Below are 24618 nucleotides of genomic sequence, written 5' to 3' on the forward strand. Positions count from 1 at the left end.
AATTGTCTGCTCCCCTTTCAAAGCTGTAAAAATAGACCCCTCTCCAGCTTGTCCACATTGAAGTGAAAAGGCTGCTGGAGAAACTGAACAGGAACGAGGCTGCAGGCCTCTAAATGTTGAGAACGCTGGCGCTCCATAGCCACTAATGGGCCCCAAACTCTTATCTTCAGCCCTTATGTAGAGGAATTAAAATTACTTGTCTTTATCTGTGGGCTGCAGCTGTCTCATGTGTTTGCTAAATTCCCAAGACAATTAAAAATAAACACGGTCAAGCTGACAGAAGCAGCAATGATAAGCTGTGCTTTGTATTTGTCAAAATTGCTTGACCGTTCTGTCCCACAGGAAGTGAAATTAATGGAAAGATTTGACACTATCCATCAACCACAATGATTGTTGTGGGCCAGAAAAATGGAAATACATGAAGGGAACGAAACAAGAAAATGGTCAAAAATGACATTAAGGACATTATTCCTACTCTTGAGCTAATTGAGGATTACTCTGGGGATTACTCTTTTCAAATCCAACTGTGAGTTACATCGTCATGTTTTGTTAGCTCATGAACCCAACTTTAGTGTTTGGGGGCTGGCAGAGTGAAGTGAGTAACACCAGACCCGCTTTGTCAGATTACAGCAAGGGGGGGGGTTAGTGTTGTGCAGATGTCAGCTACGCCATTGTCCAGATGAAGTTGTCTTTTAAACACGTGACACTTAACATTACTTTAAGATTGCCAACAAAACTGATTTAGGTTTGGAATGTGGGTCATACACTCAAGCATAATAATTTTTTAAAATAAAAGAACGATGAATACTTCCAGTCAATATTTAATTCATTAAGTTACGCTATTAATTTTCTGTTTTTGTGTGGGTCCTAACATATTGTTACTATATTTTTTTAATTTATTTTTTTAATAAAACTGTTTCTGCATATTATTCAGTTGATCTTTGGCCTATTCACATCCTCTTAGGTTGAAGATGTTTCTCCTTCAGTGACAACCTCAGTTATGTTTTTTTCAGTAGTTGGGGCACTGAAATTCAAATTCAAATTCAGATTCCTTTGAAATTGAAAATAAAATTTACATGCAATTTCAAATTTCTATGCTGATTCCCACTCAAAAATTTAAAATCAAATTTAAATTTCAACTTCCAATGAAATTGAAAATAACGTTCAAATTCAAATATAAGTTTCAATTCCATTTGCCATTAAAATTGATGATACAAATTTAAATTCAGATGTTCTCAGTCACATTCATAGACAAATGCAGTGTGACGTGCAGTGAAATGTTTTACCCAAAATCGCAGAGGTTTGATGTACTGATGAAGCCACTTGGATGATTGGAAGAAAGAAGACATAAAGTCCAGATGCTATGATTCCACTGGAATCTCTCTATCACAGTTTGTCAAAGATAGCGTCACCTCACATCACTTTTAATAGGGCTGACACAATTAGAAATAGTCTTGTCAGGTACCTTTTGTCCTCTATTTTTTCTTAAGAATTTATAAGTTTTACAGTTTAGAAAGGATGATTTGAGCTGTATTTTAAAATAAAAATCACTCAATCACATATGCATCCCATATCATAAAGGTCCTGGAGGAACTTAGAGAGTTTACACATGGGAGAAAGTAAAACCCCTCTGGACGGGGTTTAATTTAGCTGCTGCTTAAAGTTTTAAGTAAAGCCTCATTTAATTTGAACAAACGTCCAGAACTTTGAGGCTCACCTTTCCATTCGTTGTCTTAAGTCGCTGTCTCTTGTGAGGGATCATGGGGATCACTAAAGCCTATCCCAACTATTTTGTGTCAATATTTTTGGTAAGTCCTTTAAACATGATCCAGCACTAACATACCAGAGGCAAACATTATAAATGCTTCTACTGAATGTATTAATTGACACCTGTCAAACTGCAGTTTTTCTGAAGACTGAAAGACTTAACCCTTGTGCTATCCTAGGCACTTTAACATTGGGAGTTGGGTCATCTAGACCCATTAGACAGTGCGCTGTATCTTTTTTCTTCAATGATTTGTGATCTTCACTGGTGTCCATGAATTACATGAAATCTTTCCACCTTTATCCACCTTTGTCATGGTAGGGAGAACACGTCAATGTAAGGGTGGGGTCATCTAAGATAGCACAAGGGTTAATGGTCGGGATCAGAAGAAAATGTATTTCACCTGAAGAACAACAACTGGATCCGATGTTTTTCTTCAGCAGAAATATGAAGGTTAGTCTGCATTTGTTGCATCAGAGTTGGATGGGATGCTGAGCACAGAACTGGTGAACAAGACAATAACAGATTTAAGAGCATCTATTACACTCATCTTCCTTCCTGGGGGAAGACGTGGAGGAAGACAATAAATACCTGGTCGCTCGGCTAGACGGAACACTAAACCCACGACCCTACAGCTGTTTCCTAAAAAGGACAGAGCAGAGCGCTCTTGTTGAGAAAAGCTAATTGCTTGAAGTGAGATGTTTGCTTTTCTTCTACAGACCCGTGGTGAGTGCAGTTTTATATGCAGGCGGTCTGTCAAAGAAAATTAACAAGCTGATAAGGACGGAAGACAGACACCTGGACACCTTCCGCACAATAAAATACTAAAGTAAATAAATCAGTCACAGGTCTTCAAGGGGTTCTGCACCATGTCATGTTGCATCACTGTTTATTTTTAAGCACTTTTTACTCTATTAAAAAGCTGTTTTTTATCTTTAAAAAAGCACAATTAAAGGAATACAGGGTTGTGTCAGGAAGGGCATCTAGAGTAAAAATATCTGCCAAACCACTGATTCGCCATGGCGACCCCAGATGGGGTGTGCCGAAAAACAATAAGAATAAGTGAACAGCTTTATACTGTGACATTCAAATGTGAAATATATTTTTGTTAAAATAAAAATAGAATTAGTACTTGTCACTGTGCTCAAGTTAAAAAAAAAACCACTAAAAAAAAAAATCTTTTTATGTGAAAAGGGTAAGAGTTGTTTTTTTGGACAGTTCATTTTTGTTGCAGCTTTCTTCCTAATATGGTTCAGTGGCCTGCCCTGTCAGGGAATCAAACTTTAATTTGCATGTGCAAAAATTAGGTTCAGGAAGGTTCCAACTGTAAAGGATAATCAGGATTTGTTTTTAAAAAGCCTCCAGTGCTCAATCTGTTTTAAAAATGTTAAAATCCTCCAGCTGCAGAGATGAGTTCATGTGAGTCGCACCTACAGCAAATACTTTATTTACATTCACAACAATACATTTATGTTTGGTTTAATGTCGCTTATTTGATGCATAAAACTTAGAATGACCTATTATTTCACATTTCACAGTGTTGCAAAAAAAGAAAAAAAAAAGAAAAGTGGTTTTAAATGCCCACTTTGTTTTTTAGACATGTTCAAGGTCAGTACAATGTTCGTGAGAAAATGTCTTGGAGGGCTCAAGTAAAAAAAAACAAAACACGTAATTCATCCACTAAAAAATGAGAAATAAAAAGTTATAACTGATATAAGAAAACATTTTGCTTCAGCTGCTTGACAACATTTTTACATTACAAATCAAAAGCTCTTTCACAATAACCAGAACCAGAAACAGTATTTTGAAATATTAATAGCTAACAGTCAAACTCTGATATAAAAAATATCATGTGGGGGAATAAACATTGTTCCAAATGAAATATTTTAATCTTCCTTTCCCCTCATGGCAAATAGACATGACGAAGCCTGAGTGTTTCATGACAGGGTCAATAACACTGTAACAGTTGCACATTAACATAAAAAAATGACAGTGTTGATTCAGTTTTTGGGTGGGAAACTCTCTTTTTTTCTCCTTAAAGAGGAAATGGCATTTTGTTAAACAGAAATTTTAATTAGGAGAGAAAACAAACATTCTTTCCTCCCTATGATCGGTGTGGTGAAAAAAAAAAGAAGCAGAAAATACAGAAAGTTCCAGCTCCTTTTCAGTCATCTCTCTCTGGTCCTCCCAAATTACACAGGAGAAGTGGGAGTAAAATCCGCAGAAAACAGAAAATACTAAGAACAATGGGGCATGCAGGTGAATTGCATGTTGGGTTGTTGGGTGCAGACGAGTACGTTTCTGATCAGCTGGCCTCACTGGCCGTTCATAGCGGGTTTGGAGGTGATGGGCTGTCGGTCAGAGCTCCTGCAGACCTTCATCTGGACTAACTGCTGAAACAATTCCAGACAAACAACCTGGTTAAAAACAATAAACACAGAAACATAAGGAAATATTTAGGGCAAGCTACTGCTTTTCTTTACAGTTCAGCAACACTGGAGACATCATATTCATTTGGTATGTTCATGTTTTAATTGTGAATCAAAGTAGTTTATCAGGACTAAAACAGCTTGAGAAGAAGGATGCTAACAGGCGGAGCAGCACTTAAGCTGAATAAAAGTCAACAATATCTATCAAAAATAAAATGACAGTGATTCATTTAGCAACAGGTCATTAATTTTTCCTCCTGCTGCTATTTTCCCTATTTAAGTTAATGTGTCTGAGTCTCGCCTCTTTCCTTTTTTGCTATGACCGATATAATATAGGATGTAATGAACTCAATCTAGAGGGTTAATCTGATTTCAGCATTAGGTCACCTGACCCTCATTAATCCTAAAATGACAAAGGTAACTTTTGAAAACAATCTGAAGCTACGAACACACGCGGTTTGTAACGTGAGTTCTTGAATGCGCTGAACACGTTCTTGAATGCGCATTTACCTCATGGTGTTAACACTACACAAGCAGGGAGGGGCTTCTTCTTCTTGTTCTTTTTCTACTGTTTACAAGCACATGTCGGCCACCTTCAGATGGAAGAGGCTTAGTACAAAATGTCAAAGCGTTGCAAATCTTGCTCCAGGCTTTTCCTTTCACAGGTTTATTCCAATATATGAAAGAGCTAGTGTCATATAATTCTGACTGGGCACAAACTGCAATGTATAATTTCTCCTCCGTGATATTTTTTTTTCATGGTTGGCACTTGGGATGTCATCAAAACATCACTACCAAATCCGAGTCCCTGTTTCGTCAAAGTTCAACTGGTTTAACTTTTGACTGCCACGCGATTTTGTCATAGAGCCCGAAAATGGTTGTAGAAACCCGCGTATAGCAACATGTGAATGACAGCGTTTTGAACATGGAAGCCTGATATGTGCATTTACATAGACTTGTCATTGGGTGCTTGAGCGCACGTTGCCCAGGATGGTATGCTTGTAGCTTGACACTGGAAGCATGTTCACTCTGCAGCCATAAGACCTTTTGCATGACAATGTCTTTGTTGGTGCAAAAATATATATTAAAAAAATAAAAGCTAGATTTATGGGGAACTTCATAAAATAAAAAAGCAATAAATGTCAGATTTCACTGGAATGTATTAATAAATTTCCGCTCTTGCATACATTCAATCTTTTCTATTTTGAAAATCAAGAATTTGTTTGGAATATAAAAGGATGAGCAGTGTCCAGTTTAGGGTTTTCAACTACAGACCTACAGGCACCAAGTGTTCAATAACTTTGTGCACAGGCTGTTTTGCCTGTGCACGGCCTCAACAGCACTATCTCCTTTTTGTTGTTTTGGGAAACATATCCAGCTGGGAGTTACCAATGAAATGCAACTTTAAGCTCTTCCATCTGTGGGTGCTGTTCTGCATTAGGCGTGCACACATCAAGTACTTCCTGCAGTAGATTTATGTATTTTCAGTGCATTCCAGTCTGACAGTCTAAGAGTTAAAATATTCACACTATAGTATTTTTATTACAACTTCAATATATAACATGTAATATACTTTTGTAGTAAAAACATCTGCCCTGACATAAATCAGAGTATGTCATGTTTGGGGTTATATTCAGAGCTGATACTATTTCTGACGCAATTTTACATTGATTTTGGCTAAGATGTTAAAATACCTTCCCAGCAACGTCGTTACTTTTTGACAGATCTTTTTTTTATAATTTCACACACTTTGCCCTTTTTATAGAAACAAGTCGGACTATTTTCTTTACTCCCATGCATGTCAGATTTGTGAGTAACAGCATAAACGTCATGGTTTACCTTGGCAGCATTCTGTCGACCACTTTTTGGGCTCGCAGCATTATTCAGCTTCCCGCATTTCAGTGCTTCCTTCATGTTCTTCTCAAAGTTCTCAGAGAGGAACCCATAGAGAAAGGGGTTGGCGCAGGAGTTGACGTACGTGAGGATGACCAGGGAGAAGTAGATGGCTGCTGTTGTTTCATTCTCCGGGATCACGTAAAATAGGTTGACAATGTTGGCGGTGAAGAAGGGCAGCCAGCACAGTACGAAGACAAAGACGATGATCACCACCATGCGGGTCACTTTACGCTCTGACCGTCTGCGCTTAGTCAGTCCCGCACGCACACTGGCAGACTTCACCTGTAAATGAAAAGGCTAATGAGATTTCAATCTGAAAAAATATCACAAATAAAAACAAAAAGTTAATCTCTATGGTATTTTACCTTAATAACAATGAGCAGGTAGCAAAGAGAGATAATAATAAGAGGGGAAAAGAAACCCAGAATAGAGGTGTAAAGGATGAAGACCATGGACCATGATCCATGTGGTTCAGGCCAGCTCAAATTGCAAGTCTTGATGTTGTCCTGCACATGCGAGTAGATGGTGACTGGCAACACCGTCAGAAAGGACATAATCCATACTATGCCACTGAAGATCTTAGCCTTCGGAGGCGTCCGCCACTTAGCACTTCGCATTGGATAAACCACAGCCATGAAGCGGTCGATGCTCATCAAAGTCAGGCAAAAAGTGGAGGCAAACTGGCACATGGCGTCAGTAGTCATAAACATCTTACAAAAAAAATCTCCAAATGGCCAATACGAAAAAACGTTGTTGGTCAGAATGAAGGGGATTCCCAGGACATAGAGTTCGTCTGCGATGGCTAAATTGATGATGTAGATGTTGGTTACGTTGTTTAACTTGCCGTAGCGTCCCACTACATAGATGGCAAGTGTGTTACCCAAGAAACCCACAATGAACACGATAGGGTAGGTGATTGCAGCTGTCTTGTTGATGGGCATGGGATCGGTTTCATTTGTGAAATTGGTTATTGTGTCCACAGGGCCACTTGAGGAAAATAATGTCTCATTCCAGTTGTGGTGATTCATCCTGAGGCTGGGCGGGCAGAGTTCAAATGATCTAAAAGTCAGAAAAGACACGTGGTTAATATTCATTAGCATCCCATACCAAGAAGCAGAAGAGTTCATCATGTTCTGGATGTTCTTTGAATTTCTGCTTCAGAGAATCCTTGCTATGCCGGGGCTGTGAGGCACTTACAGCCACCAAGAAATAGGTGCTCTTTTTGCAAATGGCCCTTATTTACTAGGAGACAAGACACTTTCCTCTGAATTGTCCGGGCATGTGGCCAACATGTCATTTCTTTTGATGGGGTGGTGCACTTTCCAACAGGCGATCATCATTTCACACTGGTGTATTGTCACAGCCGTGGAGCCGGTGACAAGAATGCATTGAGGGGGATGTTCTGAGTAACCTGCTGAAGTGCTGCAGTCAATCATTTGAATGTGGCAGAGCACTGATTCATAATTCATGATTTATTGCACAGCTGTAATGTGGAATCAAAATGTTGTGACATCAGTCACGAGGATGCAGGATCTCGAATTTTAGGATATTAACCTATAATTACCCCAAATTACCTTAATTTCTTTTTAAGAAACTTGTTTTATTTAGGTCTTATTTGAGAAACGGCATTAGTCAAAAAGGTAAAACCTTCAACTCTGTGTTGTGGTTTGAACAGGACCCTGGTGTTTATATGCATCCTGAGAGCCTGGAATAACTGAAATTCATTTAATTAATTCATGCTGTTGTTGCTGATACAAACCCGCACCTGGTAACTGTAGAGTGACCTTAAATCTTAATAAACATCAAATGTCAGCTCATGAACTCACGTCCTTGGCAGGCTGTTGCCTCTCGCTTGACTGGACTCAGTTTGGATGTGACCCTTTTGGTGTAAAGCAGGTGCAGATAATGGCGGATGGACGTGTAACTGTCACCTGTCGGACGCTGCAACCTGAGGCCGCGGAAACGTGTTGCACAAATAAGTAGTTTGACGTGAAGAGTCACTGAAGCGCGCTCCAAAACAAGGGAGTGACGTGAAACCCACAGCTTGTTGTTGAGAAAGCAAACAGTCGAAGCCCCTGTCCCCTTGAGGCTGCAAGGGGCTTGACATTTTTACCCACTAAACTATAACAGCTGTAATCTGCCGCTATGAGGACCACTCTTCATATGTTCTGCTTGATTTATTATTGTGTGTGTGTCTGAAAACCGATACTCTATTATTTCAAACCCTCTCCGGGGACCACAGAAGATGGGACATTGAGGGGTCCCACTGGTTACATTTTTGATTTAAAAAAAGCCAAAACTCAGTCCTGCTGTGTGGGAATGAAAGCATCATTGCATTTAAGGGCTTATAATGTAAACTATGACTAAATTTATTAGACTGAATGGACAGAAATCTGAAACGATAAACCACAAAACTCAAATATTTGAACAAAAAGCTGTCTTTAAAGGTTTCGTTTGTTATCCTTTTAAAATTTCGTGTTCTAATTCTTAATTATAAATCTTTGGGTCTGCATTACTCAATTACATCAATTGTATTAATTAAAGTTAATTATAAAAAAACAAACAAACAATTTCGTCTCACATGTTTAAGAAAATGCAAATGGCAGTTTTTATCTTCAGCTTCTCTTTATTTCAAGCTTCAAATGTAGATAACCTCACTGACAGCTATTTTGCTCATTCAATAAAGATTTTTTTTAAAGATTTGCTTAAAAATCTTAAAGAAATGTGGTTTTATTTAAAGCTAGATTTCTTTGGCATCCTGTTTCTTTCCTGGATGCATCTAAGTCATTTTTGTTACAGCATAAAAACAAATTGATTCCAGGCTGCTTCTTTTGGATAATCACTCTCTTGTTGTATCAAAATTGAATTAAAATAAATGTGTAATATAATTAACATTACATAGACTGCAGGCAAGTGGAGAACATTTTTCCATATGACTCTGTAAAAATACGGATAAAATAGCACAAAATTTGTTTTAAGTAATACAATGTAAGACGTTGCATTTTTGTAATATTTTCCCAACTCATTTTATGCATCAGCAAGAAATTCTTTTTTTTTTTGTTTGGATTGTATCATTTTGTTTCTTTTCACTCTGAACTGCTGGGATGTAACTCACAGGGTTGCTTCTGTGTGTCTCTGCGCTCTCCACGGACGTGATGCGCGTCTTTCCTGCTATTGGTCCAATTCTGCAAAAGTCCTCCTTCCCGGTTCCGATCGGTTCTGGTCCCCAGTTCTTCCAAAAATACACCACTTAGCGCTTAGTCTTTCATTTTGGGTTATTTTTCTCAAATCAGCGCGCTGAAATTTCCATTCAGACATGATCAACAGGTGGCCATCTCATCAAAGTTCAGCCTCGTGGTGCGCCTGGAGGAACCTGTGCGCGCTCGGGACAAGTACCCAGGAATGAAGCAGAAGCGCCGCAAAACCGGAGCATATATCTGCAGGAAGACGTCATCCAGCCGTCAAATGTGAAAGTCCCACCCATGATGGTATCAACTCACAGCTCAGACTAGTGTTGGTGTGAAGGTATTGTTTCCCTTTTATAGACCCCCCCTGTAATCATATAACTTTTAGGACACACACTAGTGGAGGCTTTTCCTAAATCAGCCTTGATGATTTCTATGGTTCTATGGTTTGGAAGTGCGCATACAAGCTTTGGTCATTACTTTTATAATGCCCTCATCCAAGTCAATGCTTAATTAACAACAGACTTTTGCGCACAAATATCATAGTGTCACTTTTCACCAGTTTGAAGGAGGATACAAAAAAGAAGACAGTCAGTTAAACAAATCCAATAAAAAGGGTTTTCTTTAGGAGATCACCTCCTCTTTGTGGTGATGATCAGTCAGTTTATCAAACCTTTCCTTCTAAAGCAAAACTATCATATTTCTTTAAAAATCTGAGGTTTAAAAGTTTTGGAAACACAATAATTTTTCATAAATGCTGTTTTTTTAGTGTAAACATTACAACCTGCACTTATATAACAAAATGCAATTAATTACATGTATAGGTTAAATAAAAAAAATCGTATTGTCTTTCTTGTAAAGAAGCTGAATTTTCTGAATATCTTTAAAAAAGATTTATTTGTCATTCTCTTTTTGTCCACAAGTGGGCGCTGTACGCTAAAGGCTAATTTGGCTCTCATGTATTTACTTTCATTTTGCTTGCTAATTAGATTTAATGAATTTCCCAACTATATGATATGATATGAGGAATTACTACGTAATTTTAGACAAAAGTTATTGGGGTGATTTAAATGCTCACAGACAGTTTGATTTGTATGTGAGAAACTTTTGGGCTTTACAGATTTTATATTAAAAATATACTTTTTTGTCTCTTAAACTGTCAGACTGTCCTTTGCACAGATGTGGCACTGTGGCTTAAAGCGGTCCATATTCTGACTATGTGATGTCAGTCTAATACATGACAACAACAAGCTGTCAGGATTCATTTTCTGTGTTCAGGTGCAAAAGAAAAAAAATAGAAAACCAAAAAATGTATAGAAATAAGTTTCTTTGAAGTTTACAATGTAGTAAGAACGTAAAAAAACAAAACAAAGACGTGCAAAAGTGTTTAACATTTAACTCCTCACAGATTCGGCGAGAAAAAAAATGTCTAGAATCATTTAGTTAAGGAACATGGAAATTTAAAATGACCCATCTTTTGTTTTCTTCCTAAAACAGCTAAATACTAAGTAGCTAAATTTGAACACCAGAAAGGTCATACAGATTTTTGCTTGTGGCTCTTGTGCCTGAAGCTGCAGGGGTCGCCATGTTTCCTGGCAGATGCTGCTGCTTGTGACAAGGAAACAGCATTTGGGCAAACACTTGCTCCAGCGTACATCATATAAAAAATATACAGCAAGCTGACAGGAGAAGTTTTTTTCTTCTTCTTAGTGTTTTACGGATAAATAACCTTCCATTCTTTAAAGTTTAAAAAGAACATTTCAGAAACCATAGTATCAAGTAATAATGTTTGTTTTGCTACCTTAAGGCAATTATGATGTTTTTGGGGAAATATCAATCATATTTCTGACAGAAGGTTGTTTCCTTTTGGCCTCCTACAATATTATTTCAGTTAATCATTCCTATTTGTTCACTTTTCTTAAGAAAACATTATCAACATGCAGAATCTACTATTCTGCTCCAATGTTTGCATTGATATCTGTAACTACTAAGGTAAAGAAAAAAAAAATTTCTGCATTTTTAAATTGTGACCAGAAAAAAATCAAGAAGGACGGAATTTTGTGGCAGGTGGGCAGTGAATCTTGGACAATGTTGATTTAGATCTTGTGGAACTATGAATGTTCCACACACTTGTGTTTTTAAAAATAAAACTGGAATACACACTTGTGTCAAAATAAATATCTGTGACACAGTAAAATGTTGTCAAAACCAGCGCAACAAAAGTTGCACAGTTGCATCATTGTCCTCTGGGTGGCTCTAGAGGCTACAGGATGATGCATTTCACAGGATACGTGCCAAGTTCAGAGATTGTTTGTCTGAGGAAAAATATTACTAGAGTTTTAAGTAAATTTGATTGCAAACTTGCAAATATATATGTCAACTAGTTATTTTTATATGAGATTTTGTTGTAAAGGTTTTTCTTTAAAAGAAAATGGTACATCTCCCATTTAATGTCAATTGCAGTTCAAATGAGCACAAATTAGTGAGTCAAAATAATAAAAATAACAAAAACAGATACGATTATAGATTAAAGAACCTACCACAATAAAAAACTCAGATTTCGAAAAAAAAATTAAGTTCTAAAATATAAGCTTTGCTTTATTACACAAAATTTGTACTGACAACACAACAGGAAAAACAATAATAATTAAAACTCTATTTAATAGATTATATTTAAATAACAAAAATAAACATGAAATAAAAAAACTGAAAATAATAACTAAATTCTTTCTGGCTTATTGTCTAGGGACTGTTTAAGAACATTAAGATGTACAACTTTTTGGAAACATTGTCTTTCAAAAATATAGAAGAAAATTGCACTGTTTTTTGAAATTTATTTTTTGGGGATCTATAATTGTAAATAGAAGAGATGAATCCAGAGGAATGCAAAGTGTCTCCTGAGTAATCAAAGTCAGGCCTGTCCTTGTGTCTTCACTCCTTTGCCCTACTGTTTTATGTGGTCTATTTACTTAATGTACCGAAAAGAAAACAAGAGCAACTTTTCTATGCTTCAGTTACTCCATTAGACCTGAGCTCACTCACACTGATTGGTGACGGCTCACACAATGGCTGCAGGACTGCCCGTGAGAACCCAATGACGTCATTTTCTGATTCTGATGCGTAAAAAACGACAAGAAGTAATTGTGATCATACTTTGCGTCTACTAGACCTTGACAAGAAACAAGTGGAGGTCAAAAGGAGGCTGAGAGTTGTAGAAAAAAGGAGAGATTACACCTTTCAGGCAACCAATCTCCACTTGCTGCAGCTGCTTCTTTATTGAGGGATTTGCTTTTTGACTTTTCCCACACATGCTTCCAAAGTCTGTGTCCCCTCATCTCCTCTTTCTCCCTGGGTGTCTGCTTCTCTTCTTTATCAGCTGCTCTCTTTGCCTGAAGTTCTTTATGCCTCGCTTTTGGTTGCATAGTTGTGTACAAGACAGAAGCAGATGCCATATTTAGCTTGAGGCAATCCAAAAACATGAATAAGCCATAAAAATTCTTTATGCTTCTTTTTTATAACAGCAATTTTCTGAAAATCCTTTTTTGAAAATCACAAATTATAGGTGAGCAGATAACATTTGTTTGCAAGACACAAAGAAATAAAATGCTATATTTTTACGAGTTGGACATAGTTTAATTTAACATTTTTATTCATAAACTTGTTCTGTTTCTACAAATAAAAAATTAACCAAAAACTTTCAAGTTATGAACATGAGCTATACTTAACTTGCTCTAAAGGAAAAAGTAGCTTTTTCAAAATAAAAGCGGATCCTCATTTCTGTAAAATACATAATACAAGTGGTAAAACAAATAGCATATAAAGTTCTGCAGAAAGGTGACATGTTGACACAATATTGCATGTTTGCACAAAGCGGTGAGAGCAAAGTAACTTCCCAAAATATTATTGTAAAACTACAGAAGAGAAATTATTCATTCGTTTGATTGAAAATTAGCTAGAAAATGTCAGAAAGGTTCTGTTTTGTTTAAGTTCAGTCACAAAAAAGCTGGCATACTAAAACATCTGTGAGTCTTGTGTATTTACTCATGTTTTTTTGATTATCCAGAGTTCACACAGGTTATGTTTCTCCTTTTATAGCCATCCCTCTGTAAAGTTTGAATCATTAACTGTCTATTGATACGTCACCCTTCATCAGGCGTATATGACGGCGGTGGCATTACATAATACCACTTTGAGTCAACACTTTCATAATATCATAAGAAAAAAATCTTAAAAATAAAATATGACCAATATTTAGAAGTTTCCAGACAGAGCGGGGCAATTGTTCTAAACAGAACTCACTTTCTGGCAGACATGTACATCATTTTAAATAACCGCAGTTCACTCGTTACTGATGCAAAATACGAGACGGATGGCGTACATGGTGTCCAGAGTGTAAACGATGAAGTTAAAGACAGCCATGACTGTGACGACCACCAGTTTATCGTGGTTACGAACCAGCTGGCTGTTATTCTGTCTGATGCTGAAGCTATACAGCGGCCATAGCACCATGGCCGTCATGTACATCACCGTCGCCAGGATGTTATAGACAATCGTTAACTTGTCAAAGGAGAAAGGGATGAAAGAGGTCAGCTGTGCGAGACTCAGGAGGACCAAGATGATGGCAAAGACAAAGCATAGGGAGAACACGGCCACACACCACTGCATTGGTGGGGAGCCTGAGTACTGCGGCGTCTCCATGGACATGAAGATAATGCAGGCGATGAAGGTCTCCAGGATCTTCATTATGCCGGGCAATGTGGAGAGAAAGCCGTTAGTCTGCCCCGTTGAGCGGAGACGAAGACGTGTTAGGACCACCTCTCCGACATACAAGGCCAAGCAAACCCAGGAAACCACGGTTGCTCCAATCTGCCGATTACACGTGCCGCAGGTGAAGAAGGCGGGGTAAATGATGGACGTAGAGAGGCACAGCAGACTTGCCAGGATTGCATGGGCAGCGGTGAAGTCTTCCCAGGCGAAAGGCATCTTGGTGTTGACAGTGGTGAACTCCAGGATGACAATAAGGAGCGTAAAGAAGCAGCAGAAGCACCAGCTGAACATGCACCATGCCCAGTATGAGGAAGCTACGTGTCCTGCTGATGCAACCAGGCTGAAACAAATGCAAGCCAGGATTGTAGCTATCATTCGAATAATCCCCACAGGCTGGGTGACGGATTTTAAATCCACAGAAGCCATGGCTGAAGAACAGCCTCTTTAGCATAAAAGAAAAAAATCAGTTAATCCTGATTGGAGTTCCTTTCCGGTCAACAAGGCCTTGATTTTTTAAGCAAGTCATGAAGAATAAATCCATGTAAGTTGCCAAACAAACAAGTATGTGCTCTGTAAAACAGAAACTCAGGTGTGGTTTGTATTCTGGAAAAATATCCTGGGCTTGTCTGAGGCGTTTATGGCCCTTGTCCTGAATCCTGATTGGACACGGGTCAGCCTTTATCTCGTTCCTGTTCGGAAGCTTCCTGGACTGTGGTCCTCAACACACCCTGACTCAGGGTGAGACAGCCAGTCATGGAGAAAACAGGTTTCACTCTGCATTCATTTTGTTCACAGATTTTAAATAGTACAAATGACCTGGGACACACTTTGCATATTGTATAACTTCATAAAAGTGGCACCAACGCTCAGTGGAACATGAAAAAACAGGATCACAATGACTTATTTACAAATAAAGGAATTTATTTAACCATTTTTTCTTGTTTCACATAGTTCCATCATTCTGACATCACAGATCTTTGCCGTCGACACAAATGGGGTCAATTAAATGAATACTGTGGTAAAACTGAAACAGAACCAATAGCTATCACCGCCACATCTGTTAAATTTTAACTGCAGGATGTCCATTCCCTTATTTGCTGATCATTTGGTCTATAAAGAAGAGCTCAAACAGGACCTGCATTGACGATGGGATTTTTAAATGACATTGCCCTGGAGACGATGGTGCACAAGACACCGAACAACGACAAAGATGTAACCTAAGAGAAAGAACTGTCATCCTTGATTTTTATTTTAGCTGGAGGAACAACCAATACATTAAGCCTTCCCTCTGTTCATATAGAGTGCTGTCATTTTATTAAAAGACCACTGGGAACAATGTTAAAATAGATCCAAACATGGTAAAAGTGGGACTTTAAATCCACTCAGCAGTTTCCAGTGATAAACTGGATTAACTTGTCTTAATAACAGTTTATTGGGTTTATCCAATTTTAAATAACAGCCTGAAATGTTCTCACAGCCTGTTTGCAGCACAATGGTCAACAGATCTGTCATATGCATCCAAAAGTTTAGACTTGTTGACTCCGCCTTGTTTTTAATTACCGATAGTTGACGTTTTTGGGACAATTTTTTAGATTATAAAACTTCACTAATGTGACTTCCACTGGCAACATTCTATAGCCATGATGCGTTAAACAGTTATACTGTTGTTCTTCCTGGAACTTTCTTCACATGTAAGAAATTTGCATTGCAAAATAAAAAAAAACACATATTTGGATTTTGAAGACTGCGTCATCATTTGAGCATTAATTTTTTTTCTGTCCAACCCTCATTGGATTCTGTGTGAGAACGTCTTTCCTGTCTGGTTTTAGAAGAAATTGTTGGTGTTCAATTTCCTGGAACTTTCTGCTTTATTTTTGGTGTTTTTGACACTTTCAGGTCTTTGGTTTGAATGAAGCAGCAGTTTATCAATGAAAAAAAAGGGCATTGGTATATATTGTTGCCATTAAAAACAGAAATGAAGACTTCAGAAATGTTGGACATCAAATATTAAAGTGTCCAAGTCTCTAGTGCAGAACTTGAATAGGTAAATTTGGAAAAATGCTGTATACTTTGAGGACTCTAATCAGTAAAAAAGCAAAAAAAAGAGCTTAAAAAAAAGGAAGTAGGAATTAAAAAAAATATACGTCTATGTTTGAGTGACGAACTGCAATCGAAAAGAGTAAACTGTGTCCACAATGTAGGCAACGAGGTTCAAACATGTCATGAAACTGATAACAACTAACATGTTCCATGGACAGTAGGGTAAATGGGAGCAACTTGAGCCGTAGTTGTTCCTGAAGCTGTACACTGGCCAGATGACCACAGCTGTCATGTACATCAGAACTGCCAGCACATTACAGACGATCAGCACTTTATTAAAAGGTGCTGGAAAGCGGGTCAGCAGTTTGCCGATAGTTGCGATGATGACGATAATGGCAAAGATAAAGCAGATGGAGTAAACGGCCACACACCACTGCAGTCCTGGAAAATATGAGTAGGGACTGTAGTCCAAGCAGATGAAGATGATGCATGCGGCGAAGGCCTCAATGACTTTTAGAAGACCTGGAATTGTGGAGAGAAATCCACTGATCTCTTCCGATTTGAACCGAATCAATCCAACTTCAACGGCATACAGGATGAAAGCCAGAAAGGAGGTCGCACTGGCGCCGATGAATCTGTCCAAACCAGAATCAGCGAAGAACACGGAGAAGATAATGGATGCTGTGAAAACCTGTATCAAAAAATGCCAAAATGGTTTAATGTACAGTGAGATTGATATTTGCAAATAGAATTCACAAAGAAAAATCCACAGTTTAGATATATTTGCGCACAGATTAAAGGCTTTTTCAGAGTACGGACTCAGTTTTGCTGAATTTTTAAGCCAAATGTCATCTGTTTACTTGCTAAACTAAACCAAATGAGAAGTACAGAATTTCAGTCTTTCGTTAGACTGTAAAAGGGAAACTTTCTAGCTACGTACAGACTGTGCAATTAAGGTATGTTCAAGAACGCACTAAACGCGTGTTCTTGAACGCACGTTTAGCCTGTAGTGTTCACATTAGACAAGCAGGGAGGGACGTCTTCTTTTTATGCCATTTACTAGAGCATGTTCGCCGCCTACAGTTGGAAGAGGCTTGATGGAAAAATGTGAAATGGTGCAAATATTGTGAATCTTGATCCGGGGTTTTTTTCTCTCATACACGAAAGATTTGGTGTCACATATTTCTGGCCGGGCACAAACCGCAGTTATTAATTTCCCCTCCATGATCAATTTTCAAACAGTAAGTACTTTTGTGAATTAAATGGAATGTCATCCATTCAAAACCACCAAATCCAAGTTTCAATCTGCTTCAACCTCCAACGTGTGTTCAATGGCCACGCGTTTTGTACGTAGAACTCAAAAATGGTTGTAAAAACCTGTGTAGCTACGCATTAATACAAGAACGCAGAAGCCTTTATGTTTATGGATGTTTGGAGGTCGGTGTGAATGTACCTTCAGGCTAATTTTCAATCACTACAATGTTCAATTTGAACATCACTGCATAATCTAAAACCGCCAGTGTTGTAATAAACATTGATGGTTTAGTCCACAGAAAAAAGAAATGGAATCTAAAAAGAACAAAACTGAAACCCACCATCAGAGTAGCCAACATGGAAAAGGCTGCCGTGAAGTCACTCCAGGAAATGGGTATCTTTGTGTTGAGGCCAAAGAGTTCCAGGATGAGTATGAGGAATGTGAAGGTGAAACAGAAGCACCAGCTGAACATGCACCAGACCCAGAAGGACGCAGTGGTGGTCCCCACTGAGGCTACCAAGCTAAAGGTGATGCAAGTCACGATGACCTCAAGGATCCGCACGATGCCAATAGGCACAGTCAGGGTCTTCAGGTCTAATTTAACCATGATGAAAGTGTTCTCCTCTGATCCTGCCTCTGTAGCTGCTCTGTGTAGCAAAGACTGCCTGACTGTGACAGACACTGAAACAAATTGTACCTTTGGGCCGCGCCCTCCCTAATCCTTATCATGCCTTCTCCCATAAATTTCAGAGATGCACATATGAAGGGAAGTCATAATCATACCTGTGCTCATCGATTACCTCATAAACTCAGCTTGGTCTGAAACTAAATCCTGAAATGCAAACGCTCTCCTTTCTAGTCAACAGTAACAGATAATTGTCACAGTTAAATACAGTGTTTAGGCACACATTTGTGAAAAGAAAAGGTGAACCTTTGCTCTCAACAGATAAAAGAGAGGTAAGTCAGCGGGAGGGAAAAGATGATAACTTCAAGGGAAAATAGATTTTTTAAACTACTTTTTCTCTTCAGTCCAATCAAATACAATCTTAAAAAATTCCAACTTGACAATATGCTATCAAACCCTAGTGATGAAGAATGTTAGAACTGCATCCATGTGCACCATGTTTTGCCTATATTGGTTGGAGTTTTGATCATCCAGCTGCCAAAACCAGAATTCACGAGGAGTTCAAAAACTGAAGGTAATAAAAGGTGTTGAGTCACGTTCTTTGTTCAGCAGCTCCTAGAACCAAATCCAGCTCTCTGGTAAAAGGCTGTGGGACTCTTTTTTTGTAAACTCATCACAATTTACAGCTTTGTTGTTCAAAAATCTATTTACTCAGCTAATACATTGTCCTAATTTAGACCTAGTATTAGTGATTTTAAATGATAAAAACATAAAATTGGAGACCACATTTTTCTATGTACCACTAAAATTACACCACTTGTGAGATTTCCTGGAAAGAAACAAAAATCTACATGCAGAAAACATGTTACTTTGTCAAAACTGACCGAAAGGGTGCAAAAGTTACTACATCTCATGTTTTTTGTGTAATTGTGTTCTTTCTGGACCAAGAAAACACAAAAAAGTTGTTTTAAAAAAGCCTTGGACGGAGAGCTTAAAGTCTTAAAACACATGGACAACCCATGGTGGGTCTGAAAGCCGAGCAGCTCCACACACCTTTTTTCCAATCAGACAGTGATAAGCTGGTGTAGATAAAAGCGATTCTTTGATCAACCACATCTTAACAAACATAGAAGGTTTCTGGACGTTTTTAAACTTTAGACTCATCATCATCGTCAATTGATAAAACACATTCTGCAGTAAGAAAGGTTTCGATATGAAGCCTCTATTTTCCCTAAACTTTGTATTCGGCAGCTGTTTTAATCATATTATTTATACTTCTTAAAAAACTTTACATATTATATATACTTTTTACTTTTGACACAGGTTAAATGTGTGAGCCCTTTCTCAATACAGCATACAGTTGTATAGATTTAAAGTAAAAATGTCTTTTCTGGAAATGACAACTTCACGTTTTTCTTTTTAACTGCTAGACATTATACTTAAAATGGGTGGAATTTTCTATAATTTGCTTTGTTTTATCATCCAGGATGGAGTTTGACTAAAGGCACTAACGATATTTACTTTGACAAAGCACACCCAGAGTCAGAGTTACTCGTACAATAAAAAAAGGAGATGTTTGCTCAAAGTTCATTTGACCATAGACAACATGAAAAATGTATGTCATAAAATGCCTTTAAAAAAACTGCATTTAAACAGACGTTAAAAACAAATTAAATATTACATCAAAAGTTTTAAAATGAAATTTCCAAGGCTAATATAATAATAATAATAATAATAATAATAATAATAATAATAATGATAATAATAACAACAATAATAATAACAACAATAATAATAACAACAACAATAATAAATATACCTTATCTTTTAACTAGATTTTTCCTAATATCAAAACTTTAATGATTCTCAAAGATCAAAAAGTTGAGTGTGTAAAATCCAAAGGACAATGTGTTGTTTCTTGTTCTCTAGCGCCCTCTTCTGGTTGGCTTGTTTGAACACATTCCTCAAGTGCAGAACCCTTGAACCCCCACCCCCCCATTCCCAAATCCTTCATATTTTATCTTCCATGATCTGTCTGGAATGCAACAATTGTAATATTTTCTGAAAATTATCCCGTAGTTTTGTAATTTTTTTTACAACAAATCCAACATAACAGGTAGAAAAATTCATTAAAGAATATGTGTAATAATTTAAAACTGCTATTTTTTTGTTCACGGAAATGCCTCTTTTGATTCTTATTTCAAATGTAATTAATGGCGGGTGAATGCAGTTTGGGTTGTAACTTTACATTTTTAAATATATTATATATGTATTAAAAAAAAAAAAAATATATATATATATATATATATATATATATATATATATAATATTTTTTGGTTGTAATTTTAGTTTTAATTATAGCTTCTTAAGTTTCTTCTTAAAGTTAATTATTTTTTTAATCAAACTTAAAGGGAATATTTAAATCATATATTCAAACTCGAAGTTATCAAAAGTCTCTGGAAAAGTTTTTGGTTCTATGTTGATCATAAAAATGCATAAGTCTTTATGTACTTGGAACAAAAACAGTCTGTTTTAGAGAGTTGTTTGCTCCTTTTGCGTAAACACAAGCGTGGTTTTCGGTCTTCCAAAGTCAGTAGAACCAGTCGTTAAGTCAGAGTTGAGCGTCTTTATTTGAAAATGTGTATGTGTGGAGAGCATGTTATAAAATATAGAAAATAAAGGCATCTTCAAGACAGTGGTTTTGGTCTTAACAAATTTAGACTCAACAAAGTTGATTTTTTTCATTGATTTTCTCCCCAAGTGCAAGTACAGCCATGTGGCCATGAAAAAAGATAATCATTCACAATATTGTTAGTTAATTTTTGTCACTATTCTCTGCTTGTTGTACACTGTTAAAACATTTTTAAAACAATTTAAGGAGGGAACCAAATTCACCCCAGAGCAATGATTTTCACAATCAAGCAAATCACAAATGTCCTCATTTATTGGCATATTTAAGATTGACTGAAGAAATGTTGTCGCAAAGAATAAACTAAGTCCACAACATAGGCGACAAAATTGAAACACGTCATGAAAGTTATGACAATAATCAATTTCCGCGGACAGAAAGCTACAGTGGGGCAGTCTGAGCTGCTAATGTTTCTGAAGCTGTACACCGGCCAGATGATCACAGCTGTCATGTACATCACAACAGCCAGAACATTGCAAACCAGCATTACTTTATCAATGGGTACAGGGAGCCAAGACTGCAGTCTGCCAATGGTTGTAATGATGAAAAACATGGCAAAAATAAAGCAGATGGAGTAAACGGCCACACACCATTGCAGTCCTGGATAAAAAGGGTAGGGACTGAAGTCCAGACAGATGAAGATGACGCAGGCGACGAAGGCTTCTATGATTTTTAGAAGTCCTGGAATTGAGGATAGAAATCCACTGATCTCGTCCGATTGTTTCCATATATAAGTAATCTCATTGCAATGCAAGCCGAAAGAGAAAAATGAAATAGCAGTGGCGGCGATGAATTTGGCATAGCCAAACTTAGCGAAGAACACAGACATGATAACAGACGTTGCAAATACCTGCATGAAAAAGAAAAAAAATTTAGCATTAGATATTGATTATAATACAGAAGAAGGAATGGCTCAGAAAGCAACAAAGTCCTCAGAAAAACCTCTTCAAGAAAAAAAAACATTTTGTTGTTGGTACAATTGTTTGAAACATTCACATTTTAGGAGCCTACTATATAAAAAAAGAAAGACATACCATTAGGGTAGCCACAATGGAGAAGGCAGCGGTGAAATCATTCCAGGAAATGGGTAGCCGCTGGTTGAGACTAAAGAGTTCCAGAATGAGTATCAGTAAAGTGGTGCAGAAGCTGAAGCTCCAGGTAAACAAGCACCAAGTCCAAAAGGAAAAGTTATAGACACCCACTGATGCCATCAAACTAAAACAGATACAGTTGGAGATGATCCCCAGTATCCGTGTGATGCCCAGGCGGGTCATCAGTGTATTGAGGTCCGGTGTAACCATCCTGAACGGTTCTATTCAACTCTTGGAAGAAAAGTCACCTCAGCACTCACTTTACTCTGTAGCGGCTTATTTATACTTCTCTCTACTACTGATGAGTGTAATAAAAAGTGTGTCAGACGCTTATCTGATTGCACCATCTCTGGCTGCTGCATACTCATTAACGTATACTATTTTACATGTTTTTCTTAAATGATCTGTAAGGTAGTAATGATGCGCCTGCAGAAATGTAGGACAGAGTCTAAGACCTCCTATCCATTATGTTTAGTTAACAACAGATAAAGCCTTTGAAGAGATCTGCAAAAAAATTATAGAAGTTCTTTCTGAACTCAAACATACTGACTTAGAAACTAAATTCAAATGTCACCTTCAAATAACACTAACAGAAAAATCCATGTGAGAAATCTGGGTATCTGGGTAACCTAATCCTAAATCCAACATGTGATAATAGGATTTTTTTTTTATACTTGTCCTGTTCAACAGCTGAGCAAACAGAAAAGAGCTGAAGGCCTCTTGGTTTGGACATTTTTACTGTTAAAACAGGGGGTGATGAATCTTCTGACTCACAAGGTGTTTATTTGTATAAAGCCCTGTTGTAATTTAGGCTAAACTTTATTTATATTTATATTGATTGTATTCTGGCGAGGGCCAGAACCCACACCTCAGGAACACTGTTTCAGGAACTGGTGGTGGAGGACCCAAAATGCAGGTGACCAGGTTTGCTGATAGGAAATAAAACATTTAATAAACAAACTGAAACATTTCAAAACTATGGGGAGAAACAAACCGGTGACACAACAGAGCAGATGACCTGACAAGGATAAACAGAAACCAAGACACTTAAATAGGCTGAGGGTAATTAACTGAACTGAATACAGCTGTTCATCATGAACCTGAAACTGGAGTGACTGACAAAAAGAAAACCAAAAAGATGAACAAGAACAACAAAACCACAGAATCTTTACACACTGACACCCCCAGGCTGAGATGTGATGTGATCCCCGACTCATGGTGTTGCCAGAGAAGTCTGGGATCTCTCTCCCTGCGTGGAGAGAGGGCCGCCATGTTCACGAAGCCAGCACCCAAGGGGCACGGTGGGGGCGGTTGCCCTCAGCAACCGTCATTGCTAAGGGCCTGATTAGGGGACAGAAGATCAGAGGTCCTGCCTTATTGTTTAACGCATGTGTTCACCATAAATAGTGTCCACCCCACACAAAGAAAGAGGGACCAAGAAAGAGCCGGTCCCAGGGGGAAGCCCAGGCCCCTGCCCCCCAAGCGGCACCCCTGGGAGAGCTCTGGTAGGACACCAACGGGACCGAAGCAGCCCCACCAATTAGGGCAGCCACTGATTGCCTCAGTGGACACCCCAACCTGCCAAACCTCCTAGGTCTCTTCCACAGAAAGCCCAACTCTTTCCCTGCAGCCACTACAGGTGGTGCAGTTTAAGGAACAACTTAAAAAAATGGTTCTTCTATATTCTTAATTTTCCTATTTAATTTAGGCCAATATTGTTTCATTAATGACAAATTATATCTTTTTACTATGGCTTTATATAACATGTTAAAGGTAATGAAGTACTATGGATTGCATTGTCCTCAATGTAATCTGTTGGTACATTTCTTAAGACTATGTTCAGCTGTTTGCGTAAGATGATAGATGGCTCAGTTGGCTGTGTGCAGCACTGGCGCATGGAAAAACAGGGTTTGTTTCCCAGGGGATGTTTCCAGTGTTGGTCTTAGGCCAGACACTTTGCGTTACTGCCCAACAGTGGGCACAAGATGGCCCAAGTCTGGATCTCCCTGTGCCAGTCCCCAGCCTGGATGAAATACAGGGTTGTGTCAGGAAGGGCATTCGATGATAAAATCTCTGCCAAACCACCTTTGTATATCAGGTGAGTTCATATGCTGAAAGGTGAACATGTTTAGCTGTCTGTGTCCATGTGACAGTCCCGTGACCCATAACTACCTTTGTAATTCCTTACTCTCACCAGTCTGCAGTGTGTCAAAGTCCTAGAGTCATTTAAAGAGGGAAAGTTTAAACACATTTTATGAGGAATTTTCTAAAAGTCCTTATCTGTGTTACACTGCATGTGCGTGTGAGTATAGGGGGAAGGTGTAAAACTTGTGTTTTTTTTTCCAAAATGGAACTCAAGAGACATGGTTAACTGGCTCATCCTGGCTGTATTTACGACAGGTTTTGCCTTGGGACCATGTGATGGGCCCCAGGCAGACTGCTCTGTAGCTGGCCTGGGGGGCCCCCAGTGGCCCCGGTCTGGGTGGCTGACGTCGGGCCACCAAGGAAGCAGTATCCTTTAAACTGCTTCTCTAGAGAGAAGACCTCTGCACCACAGAGGTAGAGCGGTCAACCTCTGATTGTAAGATTGCAGGCTCGGTCCCCACCTTTCCCATCTGTGTGTTGAACTGTCCTCAGGCAAGACACTGAACCCAACATTGCACCTGGTTGTTATAGGTTGGCGCCAGTGTTCAGCATCAGAGCCTCCATCGTATTCGCCATTTACCATTCTCCATTTTGGCGTCTGGGGGGCCCTGGCTGCCACGCCTTGCTTCGGGGGTGACCGGGCGCTGTCTCACTATATCACCTCACTGTCCACATTGGAAAACAGGCACTCACAGTTGCCCCCTCACCTTTGCACAGATTGTTTGTGTGCA

General features: G+C 38.4%; 4 protein-coding genes across 6 annotated transcripts; all 4 read right to left on the minus strand.

The window, feature by feature from the left end:
- Positions 1-3191: 3191 nt before the first annotated feature.
- Positions 3192-9585, minus strand: LOC101171493 (somatostatin receptor type 5). Of its 3 annotated transcripts, none has more exons than XM_004071495.4 (4): positions 9206-9585; positions 6456-7149; positions 6034-6372; positions 3192-4182 (listed from the first exon to the last, which is right to left on the minus strand). In XM_004071495.4, the coding sequence occupies exons 2-4, from the start codon at positions 7116-7118 to the stop codon at positions 4081-4083; spliced, it is 1104 nt and encodes a 367-aa protein (XP_004071543.1). In that variant the 5' UTR covers positions 7119-7149; positions 9206-9585; the 3' UTR covers positions 3192-4080. The 3 variants fall into 3 exon arrangements, with proteins under 3 accessions (XP_004071543.1, XP_011476586.1, XP_011476585.1); XM_011478284.3 differs by having other exon boundaries at positions 3192-4155; positions 9206-9583; XM_011478283.3 differs by having other exon boundaries at positions 3192-4158; positions 9206-9582.
- Positions 9586-11707: 2122 nt separating this feature from the next.
- On the minus strand, positions 11708-14816 carry LOC101167541 (myeloid-associated differentiation marker homolog). The gene has a single exon (XM_004071711.4). The coding sequence runs from the start codon at positions 14466-14468 to the stop codon at positions 13614-13616; it is 855 nt and encodes a 284-aa protein (XP_004071759.1). The 5' UTR covers positions 14469-14816; the 3' UTR covers positions 11708-13613.
- Positions 14817-15809: 993 nt separating this feature from the next.
- LOC101167793 (myeloid-associated differentiation marker-like) lies at positions 15810-18026 on the minus strand. The gene is made up of 2 exons (XM_004071712.3): positions 17678-18026; positions 15810-16773 (listed from the first exon to the last, which is right to left on the minus strand). Exons 1-2 carry the CDS (start codon positions 17942-17944, stop codon positions 16189-16191), a joined length of 852 nt encoding a protein of 283 aa, XP_004071760.1. The 5' UTR covers positions 17945-18026; the 3' UTR covers positions 15810-16188.
- Positions 18027-20888: 2862 nt separating this feature from the next.
- LOC101168044 (myeloid-associated differentiation marker-like) lies at positions 20889-22005 on the minus strand. The gene is made up of 2 exons (XM_004071713.3): positions 21686-22005; positions 20889-21501 (listed from the first exon to the last, which is right to left on the minus strand). Exons 1-2 carry the CDS (start codon positions 21950-21952, stop codon positions 20917-20919), a joined length of 852 nt encoding a protein of 283 aa, XP_004071761.1. The 5' UTR covers positions 21953-22005; the 3' UTR covers positions 20889-20916.
- Between the last annotated feature and the right edge of the window lie 2613 nt (positions 22006-24618).

The sequence above is a fragment of the Oryzias latipes genome, chromosome 8, assembly GCF_002234675.1.
Source record: "Oryzias latipes chromosome 8, ASM223467v1".
Classification (NCBI taxonomy): domain Eukaryota; kingdom Metazoa; phylum Chordata; class Actinopteri; order Beloniformes; family Adrianichthyidae; genus Oryzias; species Oryzias latipes.